Genomic DNA, 27,199 nt, shown 5'->3' with positions numbered 1-27,199 from the left:
AAAAACAAAACAAAAAAATACTGAATGGCAATTGTTTAATTCCAGTGACATCATCATCACGTGCAATTTCTTACTAAATGTAGGCTATTCTTTAATAATCAGTGATATGCTTTCAGTATAAAAGATCCAGCTGTGCTTAAAATCAGTTTCTTGTTACTTTACAAAATCCGCTCTGCAGCGCTTACAGCTGTCTTATGAAACAGGCGTTGTACCTTACACCGCATCCGTGTGAAACGTATATGAGTGTGATGGTTTTGCAGTGCATTATGGGACCGGTGTCTTTTATTGGGTGGGAATGGACTCAGTGGTTACTGCTGACCCCGTAATCAATAATTCAGCCTCTCCGGCAGCTTTCATCAATAATAAAAGACCGCTTCAGTGTTTGAGGTGGAATATTTCAGGACGCTGATTACGGCTCCGGATTCGTTAGACAGGACGACAATCCTTCTCGTACCCCTAAACCCCGCCCACTTGTCATTCATTTATGTCGCCTTCACAACCCGAGTTACAAAACGACTGGAACTCGTTTTTTCCCTTTTCAAAATAAAAGCCACGCTCAAAGAGGTTGTTTATTCAAAAAGACCGTGAGATATCCGTTATTTGTTTACCAATCGCTGGGATTACAACTGCGTGTATGAAACAGTTTTTTCAACCGATGGACGCAGTTAAATGAGATGAGTTGGTTTTTGAGGCATTTCACTCTACTAAATAGTAAGTAACTATTTTCATAATCACGTGAGGTATAGGAATAAAAAAAAAAGAAAGATTTTAAAAACCAGCGCTGTGGCTTCTCATTTCTGTCAATTAATTTCGTTGTTTCATTATTATTTTCCTGCATCCTGACCTTTACTACTACAAATACACGTACCTCATAACGCATACACACTTATGTAACAGTCTTAAGGCAGAAAGCTGAGGTATTTGCCTGTGTAAAGGGTCTGAGTACTTTCCAACCCTGTTTAAAAAGTTCACCGGGTACCAGGTCTTGCAAAGGAAGAAAAGCATGTCGGTTCTGATGTAGGACTGTACGTTTTTTCTCTTCACATTACAAAGAATTGTCCATTTTGTTGTAAATTTTAATCATTACAAACACTTCTGTATTACACACACACACACACACACACACACACACACACACACACACACACACACACACACACATATATATATATATACATATATGCATATATATATATAGTAAAAAATACAGTCGGATCAGTTAATCAGAATCGTCTTTATCTTTCAAGCGTTTAAACCAATCTGCTTTTATTTTGAAAAAGCCAACAGGATGTTGTGTCGCGCAACCATTCCGAATTGACAGTGAGTGGTGGTGTTTCTGCGGGTGCTGGACGTGGAGGATAGCAGCCAGATAGAAATATATAAAGGTGGGTTTTCTTTCTTTATTAATTTGGAGATAATGGAGATAAAATCGTACATTAAATTTAGCGCATTTAGTGTCTCAGCTGCAGTTTATTTTAATCATCCAGCAAAATATTTCAGATGACAGAAGCCTTGACGTGAGATGCCTGCCTTAACAGCTGTTTCCATTGTGAAAACCATAAACCGGCGTCAGAATAACCCGTAAAAACAGGCTGATTGTTGTTATCTGTGTGGATGGATGAGGGCTGCTGCTGCTGCTGTCCTGGATCTCTGGCTTGACTCACGGCCTGTCCTGCAGGAAAAGGCGTTTCACACTGTCCGATGGGTTAAATGAAGAAAACAGGTTTGAATGGATCTGAGGCAGGATCAGTGGAATACAGTACAAGTATAGAGCACACTGCACGAGAGTAAACATATGAAACATGTGGGGGGTTTTTAAACCTTTTTTTTTAATAGGTTACACATTTAATAGGTTAATATTCAAATAAGCATCATGACATAACTAAAGGTCGGCACAGAGAATCATTCAACAATCCGAATACCAGGATTACAGGAGTATTTAATCCGTGAAACGCGGCAGCCATATGGAGGACTGTTGAGTTCCAATGCCGAGGTAAAACACTGAGTCAGATCTCTGGGAGTAAGTACTGAATGATCTGTTCATTCATTCACAAGAAAAAAAAACCCAGACTAAATCATAAATATCGTTTTTATATATTTTAATTATGTGCAGCTAATGAAGGATATGGATGAAAGCACACATATGAAATGCACAGAGTTTCATCTGGTTTAGCTGCTGTTTCAAATCTTATACAGGAGCCTACTGAAAACTGTACAGTGCAGTTGCATTGTGTCAGCCTATCAGCCTGCATTTTGGCTTTTAAGCTTAATCAATAAGTATAATACAATAAGACTGCAAGCATGTTCTTAGGCTTTTTTTTAAAGAGTCTCAAAGTGAGCTCACAGCCTGCAGACCACATCTGAATGTCCTCGCTGATGGTAAACTTACTGGCTGTAGGCAGAAGTGACGCATCTGCTGCTTCACATGGCAAAACACACACTAATGTTGCCTGGGAGAGATGCCACTGATATGCAGGGTGGATGCCTTTTTTTATTACATTTCAGTCAGTTTGTCAGCAGTAGTCTGAGAGGTGCCTGTCTGAACACATGTGCAGAAAAACAGACTTAAAGATCGGATTTCTTGAGCTAATCCGTGATTATGATGCTTTAAACTATGATTATAGATGCTTTTGAACATTACACACACACGCACACACACCCACACCCACACCCACATAAACACAATGTCTGAGAACAAAAGCTCTACATAAGCAGAGTACAGCTCAGCAGATTTAGAGGGGCGAGACTATTTTAATGACTGTAACAAGCTCTCAAAGATGTATCCAAATACAGCATCTTTCAGCATGAAGTGGGAAGAAGCATTTTGAATCAACATTATAAATTAAGCAATGCACTTGTGTACAAACACACATGACTACTTTTTAATGTCCCGGATTCACCTGCAGACTCTAGCCTCAAAAAAGCATCTCTCACATCCTGGCTGCTCTCATTGCTGCTTTCTGTTTTCTGTGCACGGGGGGTTGGGGTGGGGTGGAGAATGAAGTGATGATATTTTTAGCTTCCCCTCCTTTCATCTGCATCTCCACGCTTCCTAGAGAAAGGAGGCACGTGATTGGAGGAAAAAGGGGGGAGAAATGCTGTCTCAGGAAAACTAGGAGAGCCACAGCAGCGGAGTAACACCACTGCTGTCCAGTTTCAGTAGGTTGTTAGTTATTGTTTCACACATAAGGCTGGTTAGTAGCTGTAAATGTTGCATCACATTGGTTTTAGTAAACATCAGTGTTTCTAGGCTGAGAAACACTGACGAGACACTGGATTTTTCTTTAACTGCCACTGCATCAAAAGCACCGCACAGAAAGACGGCGGTGCAGGAGGAAAGATGCAGACAGCAGCGTTTTGCTAAAGAGGTCAGAGGTGAAAAGGCTGCTGACTTCACTTTTAAATGGTGATCATCCAGCCAGATCACGCAGATTTGAGTTTAACAAGCCTCTTGGCCAGTGTGAACCGAGTCAGTGAAAAGAAAGAGTTCTGCTGCAGCGTCCACACACCCATCGCACTGCATTCAGTCTAGTGCTGGATAAACACTGGAGCCATTAAATGCTTCTGCTCCTAGTTGTGAGTCTGGGGTGAAGATTATGGTTAAAAGTAGTAATGCTACATTAAAACAAGATCTTCTTTTATCAGTCAGTTTATAGATTTGACTTGATTTGATTATTGGGTCTATACGGAGCTGATTACGTGACTGTTTGTTGGATTCACAGCAATGTGTCCGTTTATAAATGCGTCATGCATTGTAATCTGAAAAGTAAGTAATGGAGAAATGTAGCTAAGTCAGTAAGTGCAGCACTTGAGTAAATGTAATTCATTAGTTTCCATCACTGTCTGTTTGTTCTAATAAAGGAAGGAAGGAGTTGCATTAGCTTGCCGTATTGCAGATATGGGGATCTCACCACTTTCATCAGGTTAAAGAGGAAGGTGGCATTGACCCCTCGATTAAGAAGTATTGATGGCACCTTTTCAAGGTAATGTACTAGGACGAGAAGGAGAAGGATGCTGCAAGGTGGGGACTGCAGAGCAGGAGAGCAGATAAGAGTTTGATTTGAAGATTTGTTAAACATCGTCCCCACTATTGAAGTACCAGTCCAAACACAAAAAGATCCAAATAACTGATTTATGGAGGAAAGCACCATGAACCCTTAAACGAGACAATATTTTTACCCACCTGAGAAAATGTCCTCAATGAAAAAAGGTCAAAACCTTTAGCTTCATGGAGAAGTGACATGTATCCACTTCCTCGTCCCCATCTGCACACCAGACTAAGATTGGAAAAACTCCAACAAAAACTGACATTTATGCTTCTGCCAAAGCCACAAATCAGAAACTGAATGTCAGCCTTACAAGAACAATCACTCTGACACTCACAAAAATGTTCTAAACAAATGCAGCTTGATTCAGTTTGATGGAACAGAAATAAAACAAAGCAGGCGGCTATCAGTCAGAGCAGTGACACGTGGCTTCTTCATTGAGCGCTTGACAACCTTTGAAAAATGGAAGCCGTTTTTATAGCAGATAGAACCTGTTCTGATACAGGGACCTGCAGGGAGGACGACTTTTTTATTCTGTAAAAATCACAGACGCTCTTAAGTTTCTGATTTAGTTATTTGTAATAAAATCGACTGGGGATGTTAGTTTCACATAACCGTCCTCTGATGTTGTTAAGAGATGTTGAAAACCTCTGAGTGAGTCATCTCAGTAACCATCTTAAAGCAGGAATGTGTTTAGGTGATCTGGGATCAGCTGTGGATTAGCTGTCCGTCTGCACTAAGCCAGCCAATCCTGATTAGATGAACCTGACTGGCTGGCTGCAGGAGCACTTAGCTCCTGCAGGGACATCAATCTCCTTTAGGTGGCAGGTTTAGAGGGGGAGCTCAGTGATGTCATTGTCCAGCAGTGAAACCTATAACTCTTAGTCCTGATTGGATTAGTGTGGAAAAAAAATGGAAAAGACTTTGCCTGTGGCGTTAAGGTGTAACTATTGACAAAGTGCTATTGAGCAAAGCAGAAAGACTCAGAAAACCAAGCTTCCCAGAGCTGTGACTTATAAAGATAGCTTATCCTCTTCCTTTATATCACAGTTTTCTTAGTGACTCATCCTGATCTTACATGGATATATATATACAAACAGAGACTTGAGCAGCCGATCCAATATTAAAACCAAAAGTCGCTGCGGTAACAGATTTGGTTATTATTAGCCATCTCTGCCTGATAAAGCGTGCTTCCCTTCCTCCATCTTCCCTGCACTCTCCACGATGGAAGGAGTTATCTTCGAACTCTGAAATCCTTTTTTCCTCCTGGCGTTCAGTCTCATCTCCTTTTTATTCGAGACCGAATGCCATTGCTACTTTTCGGATTGTGAGGGAAGATTTGGAAATTTCAGAGCCACTTTGATGGGACCCTAAATGTGCAAATGTACTGACCGTGTGGATCGGCATGCTTGACTTAGGCTCAGATATTATTATATCATACTTGATGCCATTTAGCTTCAAATTTCTGTTGATAATTATATATATATGTCTATATTATTTAACAGATGATGACTGTCATGTTAGACTGGATTGATCCCTGGGGGGAAATAGGGATGTGAGTCAGCATAATCAGCAGCTCAAAGAACATATGCTCAAAAATTCAATATGAAATATTATTATACCAGAAAAAAAGGAAAGGGAACAGGAAGAGGGAAGGGATGCATGTGCTTAACAGATGTTGTCACCATCTTTCATCTCAATAACCTACATAAAGGTCAAAGTGAAGTTTGATTATTATTTATAGCTTTGTTTTTTTTCATCAAAAGTGGCAGAAAAAAAGTTCCCGGTTCTCCAGCGTCTCCTATTTCTTTTAGTTTTCAGACTGTTGCTGGATTGTTGGTCAAGACATCCGAGGATGTCACTCTGGGCTGTAGAAGATATTGATTTCCTAAACAGGCGCAACAGATAATTGATGGTTCAGTATTAGGAGAAACTACAGCTGCAATAACAACAGGGGTCACGGCATGGGCTTGTAAACCTTCAAGGGTTGACATCCAAATATCCAGGCAGCTCTTATAGTGCACATACACCTGACTTGCTTGGAAGTTTGCTAGCAAAGCCAAAAGAAAGCAGTGGCATTCTGGAGGCTGAAAGGCATTTGCATAATGAGAATTTGTTAATTACTTTGAGATTAAACACAAAGGCCTCTCTCTATAAGCTTCTGTATCGAATTAGTGAAGGTTAAACCAACTCTCTTCTCTGCAGCTAATCTCAGAGACGCAGAGGAAAAGCAGCAATAATCTCACCGCACTGTCACAGAAAAGAAGCAAAAAGCCTGCAGTGTTTGGCAAGACCTACACTTCCAGCATTGGTTGGTCATTTTTAAACTCCTGGAATCCTTGCTGTGAATACTGGAAACAACAACACCGCAAAAGAATCAATAAAAATTTAGGAGCCCGGATTTTATAAAAAGGTTATAAAACAGGTTGCGAATCACAGCATTAGGATAAATGCAGCAAATGTTCCAGAGGGGGTTAAAAGAAATATGAGCGAACGTGGGTTTTTACATTACAGCCAGTGGAAGGAAATATAGTAATGCATCTAAACTGACTCCAAGACCTGGATTCGAATGTTTTTAAGAGCAAAACTTTGTGTAATTGCCTGACGTGCTGTCACTGTAACACTGCTGACTCGGCTCGGAGAAGCTCATCGATAACGAACACGTGGGCAGAAATATCTGCAGAGCTGAGCAGACCCTGTGGTGCAGCGGTAACAAGAGCAGATACATTTTTAATAAGGCTCGCCAAAGAGGAAATCAAACACCAAACCCTGACTGTGATCAAGTGCCATCTCACCTCCGGCTGGTTCACCGGAGCTTAGCCTAAAGATAAATGTTAAGTTATAGGTGTCAAATCTTAGACTCTTCCAACCTGACGCTGATATCATACAGCTGTGATCGGATGTGTCGGTAAGCATGCTAGTAGCCAGCTTTTCTTTTTTTTTGAGATAAAAAAAAAAATACATGTAAAATGTAATGTTTTAAACCAGGAAGTCAATCAGTTTAGTCAGGGATGGTTAGTGTCAGTGCCAAATCATAATAAATACCATCTACTGTACCATGGTAAGAGTAAGATGAAATATATGCGGGATTGTAAAGACAAAAACTACCAAAAAAAGTCCACTTGTTGTCTCCGGGGAGTAAAAACTCAGGAATCAGGAAGAAAACCTCACACAGGTCCAGGGTGGGGTCTTAATGCAAACTAGGCCACATAACAAAAAAGATCAAAGTAGTGACATATGGGCCAATCCTGAGGCGGAGCTTTGACTTAAGCCTGCAAATAATACCCAGTTTCCTCAAGAGCTAAGCAGAATTGCGCGCATAGCAAACAATATGAGCATGCAATTGTATGACTGATAAATAAATTATATTTTTGGGGCTTTTCTCGCTCAGAGAAATTCACCGACACCACTCCGTAGAATGAAGTGCTGTTAGTTGTAGGTGTGTCTTCCTTTAAATACCTCTGCAAGGAATTCTGAGATGGAAGTGTCTCCTGTTGTTTAGGTTGGACCTCCGTTTGTCACGAAGGGGCAGGAAAAGCAACACTAAACCAAACTGATTGCAGATCAGTTAATCCAACACGCTGTTCATCCTCTTCAGCTGCACGTTTACTTTTTATTTTCTAATGTTTGTGTAGATTATGCTCATCACAAGCAAGTGAGTATTGACCGTCAGCTGAGTGGGGCAGAGTTGAGCGGTGTAAGGTACAACTGCGCAGCATCAATCTCACCTGAAGTCAGCTAACTGATCCCAGATTGAGTGAACAGGGTTGATTAAGCTGTAACAGTGATGATATCAGTGAACCCTAAACTACTTATTAGCTGTGAGCTTTTACAGAATAGAGTCCAAATGAAGAAATGGCTCTGAGTTCAATGTGCTCATGTGTCTATTTCAGTTTGAAAACAAACCTTTTTAAGCAATTTTAAATCAGTTTGACAAGTGAACCGAAGTGTTTACCTCTTTTGCTCCATATTCTTTGCAGTTTGTTTATTCAGTTAAATTGTCACCTTGTCTTTCCTGACTGCTACCTTTGTGTTTGTTTGTTTGGCGGCTTTTTGCCTTTTGTCTGATGTTCAGTAAGTGGGACTTTCATCGGATGATGGGCTTGTCAGTTATTTGGAAAAGAAAAATATTCACTTTATTATGTTTTTGTGACTGTTTCTGGATATAGTCAGTCTGGATAAGATTTCTGGAGAAGTCTGACCATTTTGGCATTTTTTAAAGTTGTCTTGAGCAACAGGGCTTCAGGCTTTCTGAAGGTCTGTCTTTGGACACTGGCTGCTTTTTCACAGATTTTCAGTCCAGTCCTTGCACCTGACCAATTTCCAGTGAGTGTCTGGATCCTGGACTCATGCATATTAATATAAATACAAGAAAATGAAAACAATTGCATGCAGAGGTAAATAATAAGAATGTAGAACTGATAAATATTGCACATTAAAAACACAGTCTATATGTTAGAGTTTTTTGAGTTCATTGTTCAGTATGGTTATGGTTGTACGGTAAAAACATGGAGAAGGATCAGGAGAAAGGTAAAACACGGTGGAGGTTCTGTTATGGTTTGGGGCTGTTTCAGCCAGTACTGATTTTTCACCATGATAGTCAACCTAGAAATGCAGTAAAAGCAAACATAGATAGAAAAAACACACACAATGGAACCGCGTCAGTCATGGATTGGCCTTCCCAGAGCCCAGATCTCAACATTTTGTTGAGGCCAAAATACAAAGTAGAGCTTTGAATGTCTTCAAAAAGCCTGGAGAACTATTCCTGAAGACTATTTAAGGGAATTACAAGAAAGCTGATTAAGCTTGTGAAAATGTACAAAATCTTTTTTGCCATATGTTTTATATTTTCATGTGTTTCAATAAATCTCTGCACCCATTTCCTGTTTCCCCAGCAAAATAGAAAGAAATGGTTGGCTGCTTTATGGTTTTGCACAATACTGTATGTTTTTAAAAGAAACCTTTAATATCTAAAGTAGTATTTGCAAAATACATACTGTAAGGTAAAAGTTTATATTTCTTTACTTGTGACTCAGTAAGTCTAAGTTAATCCTGCATATCCATAATTATTATTGATTAGGTTCGGCTCTTTTGAAGAGTATGCACGTCTTATTTTTGCACACTCTTGAAGTATTCACAGATCCTCCAAGCTGTGAGGAACTGTTGACGTCACAGGCAGAACAGAAGCCATTAACTAAAAAGATACTGGCAGCCATGTGGCTGCTGCATTTTCCGATGCTCTCAATTTAGCAACCTGACTAAATCCTATTTACATGAAACAGCTTTATGAATGTTTATGAATGTTTTCTGTGATCCTCTGTGCAGCGTTCTCACAGTAGGTTTATCACATCTCGACCCACCTGCTCAGCCCTCGTTTGCATAACAGAATGTGTTGAGGAAGGGTCGGGGCTTCTCCATTATTTAACAAGCATCTCTGTGTTCCTGCGTGTAAGCCGATAGGCCCGAGCTGTGAGGACGGTGCACTTGTTTTCTTTGTTCTTTATTCTGTCTGAGTTCTAGTGTTCCGCTGCAGCCGAGTCGAGATAACAGTCTAAATATAGAGGCGGGTGAAGGGACTGAGTCCTGTGGGCTACAGTCATCGTGCTCTGAAGAGTCACTCACTCTGTTTTCTAAATCCTTTTAGGTCTCGTAGGTTTGAATCTTTGTAGTCCTGGACAGCTAATGCAGTAACGTAACAGCAGTGTGAGTTTCAGTGAAACTGCTGTTGTTCTTTGGCTGACTGTTAGAGCAGATCTGCAGCCCAATTTAAAACACAGCAGTAGTTTGACTTTGCTGAATAAATATGTAGAACTAGCTAATGCAGTGCATAAGATTCATAAAAAGGTTCAATGTATAATAAGGAACTTTGAGGAAATTTTGGATTTTAAAGTGAGTGCTAGTCTTATATTTTTATGAGATTGTGTTCCTCAAAAGAAATATGGTCTCATTAATAACGGCATGTTATACCTTTAGATGGGTTTGAACCTAACACCTTATACTGGAAACCAAGAGAGTGGAGGTGTCTACAGTTCCTTAGGTTAGGCGCTAACTTAAACTGTGATCTAACTATGATAGTAACCAGAATCATAGTTAGACCCCAATCTAAGGACTAGAGAAGGTTATTTTCTTAATTAGGAATATCTGTGTCTAAACCCAACTAAACTTTGAGTGAAAAAGGAGGCAAACAGTGAATCAAAGTCTAAAAGTTTTCCCACACATCTGTCTCTGCATCCTTCGCCTGTCTGCATCCTAATGTGGACTTTTTTTATAATGCCTCTGTTAGTCATTTAAAAGAAGCTCGCACGGGCTCTTTCAGACAAAAGGAACAAAGGACCATTATGACTACATTCTTTTCATCCATCGTTTAAAGTAAAACACGGTATTTCAGTATTAGCAAATGCACCATACCAGATCCTATATTGGCTTTACAATGAAGTCAGGATGCTGAACAAGACTCGTTACAAGTGAGCTCGGTGCTCACTCGAGCTCACACCCTGCTACAGCTTTTCAAGAAATTAATTCAATCTGAAGTTTATCCCTTTGAACGTAAAGGTCTCATGCTGTACATAGTTCATGGTTAACATAGACTTAGAGTCCCCCAGAAATCTGCACAGCCACCTTCTGTTTGAGGAAAATGGCTTACCATCTTGTATGCGGTGTGCAGTGTGCTGTCATATGCTTACTCCTTAATGGTGTTGCTGTTGGTGTAAATGTTAGGCTGGATTTTTAATAGAGTGTAACTTTGATCAAACATGTTTTACATAAATAATTAAAATAGAAAATTATGGACGGGACTGGCTTTAAACTACATGGCTAGCTAGTGGGTACAAAACTCTATGCTAGCATGAAGTTCATCCTCATACACCTCCATCCACCGATGAGAATATTGCAATATGTGGTTGTGATTAATGCCCATGAAGCAAATGTGCATTGTGTAAAGCATACCAGTTAATCACTATCCTCTGTTATGCTGAGTCTAACAGATGCTGACAACGTCGTTTGTCTTAACATGCATTAAACGTACGACCTCTTCTGTGTTAAACAGCTCCTCTGCTGTTGTTTCAGCAGCCTCTTCTGTGTGTGTTTAATGAAATCGATGCTCATTAATTTAGCGTAATGTCCTGGCTGACAGTAGAAGCTGCTAATGCGTCTTAATGAATGCCTGCATTTTTATTTACTAATCTGTGTATCTTTCGGACCCAGAATGTAGCATTTAGAGCCTTCGCTAATTGGCAGTGCCCATCCTTGTTCTTATTGTCACTGTGGTTCTTTGCACTTTGCACTGTGTAGATGGATGCCCCACAGTTTGGGGGTCCATCTGCCATCACCAAGAAGGATGGCCACCCCGTTCCACATCTTACATCCAACTATTTTTAACGTGTCATATATGGTTTTCTTATTAAAATGCTGGTAAAAGGAGAAATTCAAACTGGGGCTTTTGAGGTTTTGCCAGCAGCCCATTATCCTTTGGAAATAATAACTCTTTAGCATTTTTGCTTGAAACATTATTAAAGTCATTAAAGCTGATTAATTCCTTGTTAATTACCTAATCTCTGCATTTTCCTACTCCAAAGACGATACACATTGTTTTCCCTAAAGCTTTATCAGATCGTCTACGCTGGTTTTCTAGTAACCCCAAGAAAATCTTATATTGGGTATTATCCTGACTGCTGATATCCATCTTCTATTTTCATATCTACACCTACTTCATATCAATTTTTGCTCTTTCTTGTTCTGTTGCTCATGATTTGTGCACCATATCTGAACAGTGTGGATCTCTCTTACTCAGAAAGCTCAGTTTGTCACTCTACAGAGTATTTTAGAAATGGAAGAAACAGAAAAATGTCATTTCTATTTCAGAGAACATTTACTGTGATCTTACAGTGAGGCCACTGCAGGAGTTTGGTTAAAGACTTTCTCTGTTGTCTTTGTCCACAGATGGCTTCGGCAACAGCGACCTACGGGCAGAAGGAGTCCTCTGACCAAAACTTTGATTATATGTTCAAGATCCTCATCATCGGCAACAGCAGCGTTGGAAAAACCTCCTTCTTGTTCCGCTACGCCGACGACTCCTTCACGCCGGCCTTTGTCAGCACAGTTGGCATCGACTTCAAGGTGAAGACTATCTACAGGAATGACAAGAGGATTAAATTACAGATCTGGGTAAGATGACAAGAAAAGAAAAAAAGTGCTATGAACCAAAAAGTATACCTACTTTGCTTACTAGTATCTGGTTAGTTTATATTATACTGGTTGACAGGTGTAAGGAAAAAACGGAGGTTCACACATACACACTTATGAGGGAAAACAAGACAACAGACACGGGGAGACAATATATACGCACCCAGATAACATGGGGAGAGGTAAGTGATGAGACCAGGAAGTTAAACCTAACATAAGACACAGTGAGCAACTTCTGTCAAAATAAAACAGGAAGTAACTAAACATGGAATCGTTAGCAGACAGGAATTTTCACTTCATTTTAATTCAAACAGTCACAAACAGTCACCTCGAGGCCCTTTATATTGTAAGGTAAAGACCGTACAATGATACACAGAAAATCCCAACAATCAGATGTTCCCTTGACAGCAAGCGCTTGGCGACAGTGGGAAGGAAAAACTCCCTTTTGGCAGGAAGAAATCTCCTATAGGACAAGGCTCATGGAGGAGCAGCCATCATGGGGATGAAGCCATAGAGAAGGCTAGATTAACTGAACTCAGAACATAAACAGTGCTAAATACTGACAGAAGCCAGATAACAAAGGTAACAAGAACTAAAGACTATATCAAGTTTTTTTTAAGATATAAAATATCTATATCTATATATATAATAACGAACAAGGATTCAGAGCCCAGACACACCAAAGCCCAGGATGATGACAGATAATTTCTTTCACGTTGTTTTCAAAGTCTGCCCATAATTAGTACGACTATATGAATTTTTGAAAGTCAATGCATCTGGTTTGCTTTTGGTATTTGGTATATTTGGTGGTGTTGATTTGATCACTTCCTTTAGTTATTTCAAACTAGGACACACAGATGCTGTCCAATGAGAGGTTAACTTAGCAACACCAAGGAAATGCATCTGAAGTGTGTGTGTTTGTGGTGAGAAATGAGCTAATGCAAGAAGCACTGCACTTCATCACACATTTCACACACATTTGTTGGTCGAAGCATTTATGCTTCCTTTCCTCCGCTTAGCTTTTCTGCACAGCAATGCCCAGATGGGCTTACAGACAAGCATGAAATGTTTCCTCTGCACTGACATGTCAAATACATAAACAGGGTGTGTGGATGTGAGAAATAAAGCTGGGTTTCAGTTCCCTGTAAGTCTTTTTTTTTCTCCATTCTCCAACTATTTTTGAAAGCAAGTGCAATGCCACAAATACCTTCAAGGAAGGATCGTCCTGCACGCACACACTTTTCAGACCATTTCGCCCCTGTCTATGACGTCAGGATTTTAACCTTGCCTTTAAAAATATTGTCATTGTCAGATTAAGGAATGTAGATATTCATGTTTTCTGATGGATTCTCATAATTGAGCAAATAAAAAAAAAACAGGAGTTTTAAGACCCTGCCCCGTGGTGCTGTTTTATTATGCAAAGTCAGATTCCAGTGAACACACAGATTTGCACACACCGGTGCCTTCGCTACAGCCTGCACGTGCAGATGAACACCAACAGAGCAGAATACATTAGACGGTTACGGTGACACGTCCCCAGGAGCAAACAATAAGGTGTTTCCTCAGACGTGCGTTTGCTTCTACGGGCGCGAGGGTTAAAGACAGCTGAAGCTCTAAACTGCTCTAAACTCTTTGGTTTGAGCTGCAGGAAACTGGTGTTTAGGTGCCATGCTGTAGACAATTACATCATTTCCACCTTCACACCAAAGTTCTGCAGCAACCAGAGCTGTGATGGTGAGCAGAGCATTGAATTTGTGTGGCTGTGCACACGTGGATCTGTTTTGTGTGTAAGGCTGCCTCTGTTGTCAGCCTTTCCCAGGTCTTGCCTCTGGTAAGAAAGACACAATCGGCCAATCGGAGAAGAATAAACCTACGACTGGGTGATGCTCTCCCCTCCCCCATTACTACACATCTCAGAAGATGCCCCCCTCCCTTTCGTTTCTGTCTCACGCACACAGACACACACACACTTCCTTCCCCACTGCTCAGCTAGCAGAGTAAAAATGAAAATGTTGGCATGAGCGCACAGTGCGTATATTTGTGCCACAGTGTGCAGTTATTCCAGTGTATGTTGATTTGTGCAGACCTGTGACATATACTTAGATGTCATACATGTTATTTAAACGGCCATGTTTGAGAACGCGTCACGTTGCAGATAAAACTGAAGGCCTGAGAGGCCGTGTGGAGCATGCTGCTGCTTTCACAGCGCTCATGACAGCTGCAGTCCAAAGTAAAGACTTCTGGTTACCAATTTAAAAAAAATGAGAGCTTCAGAATTACCAGATTTATAAAGGTAGACAGATAGGATGAACTATGATGACACTAATATAATCTGTTAGCTGACATCCAGTAAGACAGACATATACACACCGGCCAGTGCTCAGACCCTCCTTAGTTGGAGCTCCTCCATTAGATGTCTCTAGGCTCACACACACAAGGGGAAAACAGTAGAGATGATAATGTTGCAGCTAGTAACAAAAAATTATCTGTTCTCTTCTCCATTAAAATGCTATAGGCTACATTATCATTTTATATTCCGTAGTAAGCCCTTAACTCTAAATTTGATGCTTAGCTCAAATATGAATAGTCCAGTGTTCATTATATAACACCACTCAGTGCTACCTACACTGACATTTTAGGTATAGAGCTGATGCACTTATCCAGAACAACTTGCAGCACACACTTAGTGGGTGAGCAAAAATAGGGTGCAAGCTGCAGTTGCAGAACATTACACAGTAACCATCAGTTTGGAAAGCATAGATCAAAGCTACAGCTCTCTGAAAATGCAATTTTCTAGTGACCCGAGAGTGATAATGTATGACTGAGCGAATAGATATATTCATGTCACGCACACACACACAGGCACTCATCAGTTTTTTGTGCACATGATGCTTTTTTTGTGTGTATTTATCTGGTTATCAGGACTTTTATTAAAAATGTGTTCTTGAAATGGAATTTTTCAACAGATTATTGAAAGGTAGGCATTTAGTTTATAGGAGCGCGTGTGATAAAATGTACCTATAGCAGTAATGATTTAGCTAAAAGTACAAGTTCTTTTGACACAATTTCAGCTTCTTCCATAGCTGATTGTTGAGATTATTTTTGTCTTTCCTTCAAGTAAACCCTTAAAATGACTTAATAAGGATTATAAGGGTTTACGTAAAAGATTAATTCACTTTTTTCTTTCACTCTCTTATTAAATCTTGGCTGAGAAGTCTGACACTACAATCATATCTCTAGCTGAAGCTTCAGGTAGCAGCTGGTTAGCTTAGCATAGTGAGAAAAAACAGATGAAAACAGCTAGCTTTGCTTTGTTTGAAAGTAACTTGCAGGTTTGAGATCTCTTTTTGGATTGGCTGAGGCTCAGGAAGAAAGGTTGGTGGTTTGAGCCCTGTCGTCTCCAGTCATGCCAAATGTCCTTTGGCCAAATGTCCAAACTCCACCCTTTGATGCATCCATCAGAGTATGATTGTGTGTTAATGTTAGAGAGAAAACACTTAAATAGGAAAAAGCTCACCTGTTAGCATGATTTATGTCATTCTATCTACAAACCCCCTCAACTTATAAAACCTTTGAGATATGATTTATATTGGGCGAGTGCTGAGTTATCAGCTACAGCTAGCAAACTTAACACAGGTAACACATGTACCTGAATATCAGTACTAACTAACAGACAGGTGTAAGGACTCAAAGCAGACTCTACAGGCTGTTCAACAAACAGCTCATGTTTAATGGTGTAAGAAACAACAATTCAAGATAGAATATAGAAAAAAAATCCAAATTTGTCAAATACATAGGGAGGAACAACAGGAAGATAAACAGTCATCACAACAAAGACAAGCTGAAGCCATTAAATACACAGGTGGAATAATCAGAGACAAAGGAAGTACAACTAAATACAAGGAAGAAAAGACAAACCAAAACAGGAAGTAACATAAGAACCACTTAGAAACTTGACAATGAGACACAGGAGGCAGGAAAACCGAAGTCTAAGAAATTTAAGTATGTGACAATACAGCGTTAACTATAACTGCAAAGAAAACTGGATCTGAAAACTAAAAGAGATTGTAGGCAAAGCTAACAATACAATCATAAAGAAACCAAATATATACTTTGTTAAATAGAACACAAAACCCAAAGAACGCTGTAAATATGAGAAACCAATAAGTAAGTACAAAAACTCGGGGTCCATGACACTGTGATAATTAAAGATGTCCATAAGGAACAATACTACAAACACAGTTTGGTAATTTTTACTGGGAGTGGCGCCTGGCAGATAGTGACCAGCTACAGCCTGCACTGACAGCCTGGAATTTAAGCCTTAAGTTGAACTTCTGGTTGAGCCATAAAAAATGTGCCCATAGTACAGCTGTTACCCAGAGAGAAACTACCCATAAAGGCCAAAGCCGACAGGGGGAAAGAAAAACTCCCTTTTAGCAGGAAGAAATCTCCTGTAGAACCAGACTCATGGTCAATAGGCCAAATATGTCTTCATTTAAGCGTGTAATGGTTAAGCTCACAGAGGGAACTTTTAATTTTTGGGTTAAGTCAGTGTTTAGTTAGTGAAGTTGTAACCTGACCAAATACAGCATTTGTCTGGCTAATAACCCTTCACCATAACCCAACAGACAAGAGAGAGGCATCGGTCACCTTAACTGACTCTTGGCAAGAAACTAAATAAGCACATTTCCCAAAATGTCATATGTGTGCTTGCAGAAGAAAAAAAACCCACACACATCTCTGATTGTGTGCACTGGCTGTATGACTATCCAAATGGTTTTGAATGCCAAAGTGTCAAACAAAGAGTTCATCCTGTGAAGTGTAAACCAGCATGAGACTTTTTTTTAATCTCTGCACCGACAGCTGAGGGATGCTGTTGGAACAGAAGCCGCTCAGCTTACAAGGTGAGGCAGGGTGTTGGCTAGCAGTAACACTGTGCTTTAATTCCCTGAGCAATAATCAGGGTAATACTTGTATTACCTGCAAAAGTGACTGATTACATTAAATGAAACCTTTAAAACACAGTTATCTACTTGCCTGATGTGTCAAAGCTGTAAGTAAAGATAGGTTTTCTAATACTTTCTGCTCTGAATCGTCAGCACCTTTCCAACAGCAGTGAGAGTTGTAGATAAACTCCCCAATTACACCAACACACACGGAGCTGCTGTTTGCTTTTTCTACTGCTTTTTCTACTTCTACTCAAAGTGCTGTGGGAGCGCACTGTGACATTAAAACACACACCTGAGCGATACACTGTGTCACATTGTCAGCAGGATTCTGGCACTGCTTATTCAGCAATATAGATGATGTAATTGTATTGCATGTTATCAGCTTTTCATTACCTGATTTAAACTGCTGTGTGAAGTATGAGGAAATATAATTCACGTTTCTGCTCCTGGGTAACCAAATTGTTTCTTTAATTCTTCTTTTTTCAGCTGCCACAGTGGATCCTCTGTCTCCATTGTACCCTATCTATCTTACTCTGCCATCTTCTTCAGTCATACCAACCTTCTGCATGTCCTCCTTTAGTACATCCCTAAATTTCCTCTGTAGCGTTCCTCTTTTTTCTCCTGTCTAGCAGCTCCGTCTTTAACACCGATTGCCCAATATGTCCACTATCTGTCCTCTCCACATGTCTAAAACCAATCTATCTTAATCTCCAGACTCTCTTTGTTTGAGCCACTCTGCAGTAACATGATAAAAACAATCATTGTAATTAAATTGCTCTTTTCTTTCCTCAGGACACGGCTGGCCAGGAACGTTACCGCACCATTACCACAGCTTACTACCGAGGAGCCATGGGCTTCATTCTCATGTATGACATTACCAACGAGGATTCCTTCAACGCTGTCCAGGACTGGTATGTCATTGGCTGGGGTAGTGCTGATGATAAGGGGGACTACAACATATAAGCGAGTAGGATAAAGACCACTAAAAAAATTATTATTTGGATGCTGTATCCTGTGTAAAACAGTGCTGTTATGTTCTTTTTAAGTTTCTGTTTGGTGTGGTTTAGGCTCCAAAAATCACCCTCTATCACTGTTTTTCTGGTGAGACAAAGAGTTGTGCGGATGATGAATGAAACTGCATCTAGAGATTTAGCATCTCTCTAGAAATAGATGCAGGGATACAGGGGGATAGAAGAACAGAGCCACTGATCCGGTTCAGGTTTCTGTCTATTTTAATAGACCACAGTATGAGCTTTCTGTCTCTGCAGAGTAATGAGATGCGATCGTGATATCTTTTCCTTTTTGTTGTGCTATATAACCTGACCAGCACATCACAGAGGACCATTCCATTTATTTTCCACATACTCGGTCATACCTTGTTGTTGATATTGCCTGTGTTTATGGGCAATTCAGTCTTTAAGTTTCAGTACGGACTTACAGTAAAATCAAATAAATCACACTGATCCTTTGATTTTTATTGTTTGCATGCACAATTTCAGAGTTTTTAGATTCAGATTCATTTTTTTACCTCTTCAATCAGTGCGATCCTGAATTTTGGGGGGAAAAAACCCTTTAATGTTGCATTCAGACGTCCCAGCCTTTGACTTTCCTCTCTGACCCCGCCCTCAGGTCGACTCAGATTAAGACGTACTCATGGGACAATGCCCAGGTGCTGCTGGTAGGAAACAAGTGTGACATGGAGGATGAGCGAGTGGTGAACTCAGAGAGAGGCCGTCAGCTGTCCGAACACCTCGGTGAGTTCATGCTGAACACACACACACACACAAAATTCAACCTTGCGAGTTTACAAGATATGTAACTTTTTATATTCAAATGGCTCTTTTGCAGACTAATAGTGCTTGTGATGTTTTAGGAACATGAGTGGAGTCTTCTCTGAGGCTGATACCGTCTGATAAGCCAGGAAGGAGTTTGCAGTTTGCACTTTATCTGCCCCTTTGGGTTCAAACCTATCGGCCAGCTGTTGCTTTTCTGTGCAGTTTGCATGTTACTCCCTGTTCCCGTGTTGGTTTTCTCTGGCTGCTCTGGCTTCCTCCCACAGTCCAAAGGCAAATACGCTAGGTCAAATTGTTGTAAAAGGTTATCTGTCTCTGTGTGTTAACTTTGTGAGTCACTGGAATGATCTGCGACCGCACCACCAAATGTAATCTGCCCGGCAGATAGCAAGGTGTATCCCTTGTTGACTGACAGACCGAACACAGCTCGGCGACCTCTCTCATGCTCTGTTTCTCCTCCAGGTTTCGAGTTCTTCGAGGCCAGTGCCAAGGACAACATCAATGTGAAGCAGACCTTTGAGCGCCTGGTCGACATCATCTGTGAAAAGATGTCTGAGAGTCTGGACGCCGGCGATCCCGCTGTCACAGGGGCCAAACAGGGGCCCCAGCTGACAGAGCAGCCCGCTCCTCCTCACCAGGACTGTGCATGTTAAAGCTGACTCCTTTCCAAAACCCTTTCCCACTGTCTTTCTCCTTGTCCTCCTTTCAGCTAGACCCCAGGTCCTTGGGTCTGTACTTCATCACCCGTTTCACTCCTTTTCCTGCTCGTCTCTGTAGGAAGATTGGCTAAAGGTCACAAGAATCAAGCTGAAAAGTGTCTGAAAAGAGTTTCTGAATTAGTGTTTTTACTGTGGTTGCTCCTGGTTTCTCTGCACAAATGAGCTAAAAGGTCATTCAAAAAAGTGCAGGTGCTGGTATGATGCCAAAGCACCTTAAATCAAGCTGCAGTTTCAGACTCTTTGCAGCCTGGTTCTTGAAGCTTTTCAACCCGTCGTATGTTGTTTCCCTGATCTTTGGTGTGGTTTTACAAGAAGGATTTGACGGCGTAACGTACACCCTCAGAGTGCCATTAAAATCCTTCCCATGTTTACAGTTCTTTGTTTCATGTCAGTTGAATATCATGGAAAAGATGCCAGCCTTGGATTTGGTGACCAAGAGGGGCCACACTGCTCAGTTCCGTAGGAGTGGTGATCCAGCTGAGATCTGCTCGGTATCAATGTAATGCATTTCATATATGTCGTTAAATGTCTCTTTTGTTGTCTCACCAAGTTTCAGAACAGATAGCAAGCGTTCTGTCTTTCCGTTGTTCATCTGACTATTTCGCCTTTTTCCATTTTTTACATTTCTTTTTGTACTTTGGCGCCCCCCCCTTTTTTTTTCCTACAGCAAAACACTTAGGGGGGTGAGAGGGATGTGAACAAATTATAACTAAGTGAAAAATAGCAAAAAATGAAGAGACACATTTTATTTACTTATATTTATTTCAAATGTACATATAAATGTTGTGCAATATATATATCTATATACATAACATCTACAGGTATGCATTTCTGGATAGGTATGAAGACGGTACGAAGCTCTGTGAGGATAGTATCTGGTATAACAGGCCTGTTTGTTTGGAGGTCGTGTCGAAGCGTGTCTTCTGCGAGCCGCCGAATTTCCCTCTTGGTTATGTCTCGTGCTACTTTCAGAAATAATGCACCATCATAAATCGAAACTTTCTGCTAAATTACTAACAAGTCTAAATCCGTCTGGTGTGGTTTTCACTGCTGTGACGCATAGCATCGTTGCGTAAGTTCTATTTTAGAGGAAGGAGATGCATTTCTTTTTCAGAATAGTCTTAAAGCCATTTAGGTTCTCAGTGTTTGTATAATAGAAAAGGTTTTAATGTGTCTTTGTCTTTGTCACTGGAAGATAAAGGGAAAAATAGGAGGCTGTCTAAAAAGCATCTTTGTGCAACACAGTTGAAAGTATTTTCCATCAGGTGGAGAAAATTCTGCAGATACCTTTTTTTGTAAAATACTGAAGTTGACGTCATGTAACAGCGAAAACCTTCAGACTTCAGGCTTTCATCTCTTTGATTGCTGTCCTCAAATATCAAGACACTGAAACATTTCATCAATCTTTGAAGGACAAGAGCGATGTTGCTTCTTTGATATTCCAGGGTATTTTGCTTTCTATTGGTAGCTTGCCTGCAGGCAGTGAAAGAAACATCAGGATAGATTAGGATGATTCCCAAAACGGCCAGATTGGAGTTTGTTGTGGTTACTTGGCAGATCTACTGATCTTTGACCTCTAGGTGAGTACAGTATGCTTGCTTGCTTTCAAAATCATTCAGCAACTACAGTCCTGAGCTTCTGTCTTGCTGGTTGAGACTTACAGAGAGTAGAGATCATGCTGACACATGGTACAGCACCGTAGCGAGATTCAAGACAGGAAAAACATGTATGGCAACATGTGTGGGGTGTATATCCGTTTATATTTGTTTGATTGCATTATTCTGAAAGAGAACTCGTTTCTTTTCTGGATGGAGACAGCGTATCAAAGAACATGCTGACTCCTCGTGTTTATCTGCTTAATAAAAAAACACTACGCGATTAATACCACTAACACCTCAGTATTACGGATAAATGTGGGCTCTTGTGTGGGCGTCGGTTTATTTGTGCGTTTGCGTTTGATCTCAGTCTTCAGGTAAATTATGGACCGCACTGTTTAAATACGAAGCAAGCATAAAGCAGCTGAAGGCTTGAGCCAATGCAGGAGTTAAATATTCAGTACTGGGAAAGTATTTGCACTTTGGGTTTATTACAGTTTTAGCGGTTAAAACTGGCTTACTGGGTATTCCTTCTTTATACTTCACCAAAGATTGCTTAAGAAGCAGCTCGCTGTTTTTGTTGTGGGGTGCCAGGTCGAGGAGCGTAACCAATTTTAAACGTTTAAACAGGTAATAAAACAAGTTCCTCACAGGGATATATTGTGAGTCCTGTTCATATCAAAAGGATTTCATATCAAAAGGATTTCATATCAGCGTTAACCCATATTGATGAATGGGATGACATCTATGGACTGAGAGGGCAATGTGCTACTGGATGAAAATCAGTAATGAATGACTTTGTAAAGCTGGTGTCTCATGTTTGGCAGGAACTTCAATACTATAAAAAACTGAGTCTCCATTCAGAGTGGTGTTATTAGAACAGGAAGTGATTTGGCCAGTAAATATGACTATAAACTGGGGAGATGATTTTGATCCTGCATACATTTTACTTCTTACTGGTTGTGACTGTTTCCTTTCTGGTAAAATCCAAAACTTTGAACTGTTCTCCTTTCTAATATGTCTTCCTCTCCATATAAACCCTGTCTGTAAATACTCTACCTTTGAGTCATATGTGTGGATTGTGTTGTATTGACTCAGGCTTGCATTGAAAAAAGAAGAAAAAAAAAAGACCTGAAATCCCCCAAAGAGCCATGTTGTACTGTACCCTGCATTCATTTCTAGGCCTGCTTGTGAATGAATGTGTCACTCAGCTACGAAGCAATACACACTACAGTATGTACACAAAAACAAACGCCATCCAGCTTGGTAGAGGTTGCCGACTGTAGAGCTTCTACTAGCACGCAGAAATAACATGTGACTTGATTTGGTCTTGTATCACTGCCTCTTCAGTTCCCTCTCAGTTTGGGCCATTTAAAGTGAGAGAATATGCTGTGGATGTTTTTATCTGTACTTTGTGGTAAAACAATAATTAAAAAAAAAGTTGCTAACATTCAGTTTACTGTAGTTTTTGAAGTGTTTCTGCCCTCAGTGAATGCTTTTACCTGGCACTTCTTCAACATCCAGTGAGGTTTTTACTCTGAACTTAAGATTCAGATTAGTTTAAAATAATAACATATGACAGACGCTTGAGTCACCAGGATTTAGCATGAAATTGTCATTTTGGTGGCAAATATCTAGCTGCTAGTAGCGTCAACATCCTCAGGATGTCACTCTTTCACTTTTCATTTTTGAAAGAAATTTGAAGAAAATCTCAGAAACTAGTCAGTGTCCGTCAAAGACCCAGAGAGAGAGAGAAGGGCATTTAAATTTTAAACAACTCACCTGCCACTTTATTAGGTACATTTGTTTGGTAACATATATGTGCAATCATCCAGTCACATAGAACCAACTCAATGCATTTTAGGCATACAGTTCAAACCAGACATCTGAACGGGGAAGAAAGGTAATATAAGTCACTGTAAATGCAGCTGATAGGCGGGCCTCATGTATTTCAGAGACTGCTGAGCTATTGAGATTTTGCCATGCAGCCTTCTTTTGGAGAATGGTCTCCAAAAGAGCAGCAGTTGTCTTATCAAAAAGCCTTAATGATAACTGAGATGAGAGGGCAACAGCAATTAAAATGATTACATCTTACACAACCAAGGTATGCAGAGGAGCATCTCTGAGTGCACAACACACTGAGTCCTGAAGCAGATGGGCTACAGCAGCAGAAGATCGCAGTTCAGTCAGCTAGAAACATTAAACTGAAGCTATAATTCACCCAGGCTCACAAAAACTGGACAACAGAAGATTACAAAAAATGTTCTCTGGTCTACTGAGACTCAGTTTCTGCTGCAAGATTGAGAGGATTATACTGATGGCTCATTTAAACACCACAGCCTACCTGAGCATTGTTTCTGACCATCTATCCCCTTATCACCACAGTGAACTCATCTTCTGATGGCTGCTTTTAGCAGGATAACACATCGTGTCACAAAGGTCAAATCATCTTAAGCTGGTTTCTTGAACATTACAGAACATGGTCTCATAACAGTCACTGGGAGCACCTGTGGGCGTGGGAGATTCTTATAATTTCAGAATAAAATATTGGTACAAATATCTACAAAACAGCTGGTTGAGTTCTGCTCAGCCCTGGAGTTGACAACATCTAAATAAGTGATTCAGGCAGCTGTCATGATTTGGAGCTATCAAAATAAAACTGAATTAAACTGAACTGAATAGATGTGCTGGATGAATCTCGTCCACTGCCACGAAGGTCAAAAACATTTTGTCCTAAAATGCTCTTGTTTCATTTGTAATTGCACAAATAACCAGCAGAGGGGGAAATCCTCCAGCCTGATGCTTTTATACAGAAATCTAAACAACAGATGAAATTATACTGCCAAAAATGTGTTAATGCAACACTGAATCACTAATTCTGAACAGCAAGATAAAATTACACTCCTTAAAGGGATCATTTCCATAAAGTGGCAGAAAAAAAATAACAGGTAAACAACAGGTAGTTTCACAATCATTCGAAAACTAATCTCGGCTCCGCATTGGCGCTTTAATGTAACTGCCCTTCATGAAACTGACCATGAACCCTGACCTGTTTAACACCTTGTTTACTGTAGACTACATGTGACCTTCATAATGTGCAGGTAAAAACCCCCAATAAAAAACAGCGAGGCTGACTAAAATATGGAGGAAACAGTGTTTATTGCCCAGCAGCATTTATTTCAAACACAACCGCATAAAGCCGAATAACTGTAGGCTAGAGGTGATCGCAACAGTCAGCGCAAACAGAAAGATTACACTCTTCTTCACATTTAAAACAAGAACACATTTGCAGTAAAGACTCGGTAGAGTATTAAAAAAAAAAGAAAGAAAGAAAGAAAGAAAGAAAGAGAAATACACAAGTGTTACAGATAATAAACACTGACTAATTCCTCATGTGAACCCAGCAGCGGGCGACATTCGAGTTTGTCAGCAACATGCAAATTGTTCCCTACAGAAATACACAGCATGTAGGCTATAAGTGTAGATCAGATCTCATGTATCAAATATGGGTGTGGTTGGCGTTTTCCCTTCTTCTTTTTACAACCAAATCCCTCATATTTTAAGAATATCAGAATCATAAATGTGTATATTATCGTAGAAACACTGTCTGTCTGTTTGGTCCAGCTGACGACTGCATATAAGCAGTCAGTAAACACGTATACGCGACTCTTTCTCCCATTAGGAAAGCCCATGGCATCATTTCATTGAAAATACTGGCAGTTTAAAGCTGCCTTGTTCAACAGTAAACATACATAGAATTAGTTATGTAGAATATATTAGAGGCAAATGCCCTTCATTTCGGCACCAAAATAAATACACCAATTTGACTTAAAAATCAAATACATCATATTGATTTGTTCTATCCGCCAAGTGGGGGCGAGTTTGAACAAATGGTCGAGGAACGCAAACACAGTTTGACTTGCTGCTGGCTGGTATCCGCGCTGAGGTCCATGTGTTGATGTATTTTGTGCCAGGTGTGTTTTACGTTTGACCAATCATAAAAGTTCAGTTTTCTTTTCATTTTTTTGTTAAACAGACGAACATGAATGTACAGTTTTGGCCTACGTGGCCTGGCATTCATCCCCTGCACGTAACGGCACACATCTGGGCTACGACACACACGGAAACCCCAACATTAACAAAGTCCAAGGAGCTTATAAGCTGGTCAGTGGCCCAACAGCAGGTTAGTCCCTCCGACTAGTGCACTTGAACCTCGTGTGGCAGCAGCTGGCAACCGCTGTTCACATGGGTGAGCACCTTCTGCTTCAGCTGGGCCACTTGCTCCCTCAGCAGGCTAGCTGTCGAGGCCAGGTCGGTGTTTTGGGTTTTCAGCGATTTGACCTTGTCCTCCAGCCTGGAGATGCGCTCCAGTTTGCGCCTCCGACACTTGGAGGCTGCGATTCGGTTCCTGAGCCTCTTCCTCTCGGCTTTGATGCGCTCCTGAGAGTCCATGTCGATCGGAGACAGCGGCGGGCTCTCTCCGAAGCTCTGAACGTCGGGGACCGTCTGAGGCTCCTCCTTCAGCGGCTGGACCCGAGACAGCTCTGGCTGCGGCGGGGCTGCCCCTAAATGATGTGACGGAGGAGGCGGGAAAGGGACCGTGTCCGTGGTGTAGTTGACAGTGGTTCCCAGCGGCCCACTGCCGTAACTGTTCAGGTTCGTGTACACCGGTAGATCCGGCTGCACGGTGACCGGGGCGATGTTAGCCCCGAGATCCAGGGTGCTGCTGGGCGGCGCGCCTCCGTTCAGCTGGTTCTGCTTGTGTAAATCCTCCAGCGCCTTCACGAAGCCCTCGGCGAACTCCTGCTCGTCCGTCACCGTCTTCGGGTAGAGGAACTGGGAGCTGGTCGGAGTCGTGGTGACCATTCCGTTGGACTGGATGATTAGCCTTTCCAGCTCTGGAGAGGCCAGCTTGAGCAGCCCAAGGTCCGGGGAGCTGAGGATGCTCTCAGCGTCGCGGAGGTGCGGTTTCAGGTCTGCGTCGTCCGCCAAGCTCAAGTTAATATCCTTCTTCATCATTATTTCCGTGGGTACAATGACAAGTGGCGCTGCTCGACACTCCCTCAGAACTGTGTCCTGCCCATAACCTCACAGAGACGAACCGCGCCGGGAATGATCTGCTCTTAAAATGAATACAACACTTGCAACACTTGTGTGAACACCCCGTGCCGCTCTTCTCCTCTCCTACAGGATCTGAATACACGCCCGCGCGCACCGCCCCGAGCTTTTCTAGCCAGGCACGTTCCATTATGTCACGCCGGAGCGCGCGTATTGGGTAGAAATTACGTTTTCCAGTCTTATATTTGAATAAAAGGACGAGCCGAGCAGAGGATGCAGACAGAGGTCTCACTCTGCGCTGTTTTCAATAGTTTCTCTCCCACCCTGTTTATTTAGTCTCCACTTTGATTTATGAGTCATCCAGTTTAAATCGAGCATTACGCACACCTAAAAGCAGATCACTAACAAAAGTGGCTCAGAAATGTGTGCCGTGGACAGACTGAGTCACCCTGTTAAAAGTGAAGTAGTTTGTAATTACAGTTAGATGGATAAGATAAAGGCACACTCTTTTATAGTTGTGCACTTGTCCACCACCACCACAGTGGATTATTAAATCAAATGATCAATATAAGACTGAAGAGAAGACTTTCAGCTCTAACTTGAGGGATTAAAAAAATCTTACTTTAACTGGATTTTATAGCTTTTTGTTGACTGTAATTTTAGATATGAGGACCAAATTCAGAAAAGTCTGGATGAGGCTGAAAAACAAATAAACTAACAAACTATTTGGTTTATTATTGTCAAAAAGGAATGCACTGACCAACCTGGCTTTATATATATATATATATATATATATATATATATATATATATATATATATATATATAAACCAGCGGTTGTAAAGAACAGGAAGGCCAG

At 40.9% G+C, this 27,199-nt stretch overlaps 2 protein-coding genes across 2 annotated transcripts; one reads left to right on the top strand and one right to left on the bottom strand.

The window, feature by feature from the left end:
- Positions 1-1,290: 1,290 nt before the first annotated feature.
- Positions 1,291-22,733, top strand: rab3ab (RAB3A, member RAS oncogene family, b). Its single transcript, XM_084952560.1, has 5 exons — positions 1,291-1,385; positions 11,985-12,209; positions 17,969-18,087; positions 18,806-18,930; positions 19,432-22,733. The coding sequence occupies exons 2-5, from the start codon at positions 11,985-11,987 to the stop codon at positions 19,620-19,622; spliced, it is 660 nt and encodes a 219-aa protein (XP_084808686.1). The 5' UTR covers positions 1,291-1,385; the 3' UTR covers positions 19,623-22,733.
- Positions 22,734-24,423: 1,690 nt separating this feature from the next.
- On the bottom strand, positions 24,424-26,594 carry LOC146372455 (transcription factor JunD-like). The gene has a single exon (XM_084952559.1). The coding sequence runs from the start codon at positions 26,300-26,302 to the stop codon at positions 25,481-25,483; it is 822 nt and encodes a 273-aa protein (XP_084808685.1). The 5' UTR covers positions 26,303-26,594; the 3' UTR covers positions 24,424-25,480.
- Between the last annotated feature and the right edge of the window lie 605 nt (positions 26,595-27,199).

The sequence above is a fragment of the Perissodus microlepis genome, chromosome 15 (assembly GCF_051167445.1).
Source record: "Perissodus microlepis isolate ML-2025 ecotype Zambia chromosome 15, ASM5116744v1, whole genome shotgun sequence".
NCBI lineage: Eukaryota > Metazoa > Chordata > Actinopteri > Cichliformes > Cichlidae > Perissodus > Perissodus microlepis.
This window is presented reverse-complemented; position numbering and strand designations above follow the sequence as displayed.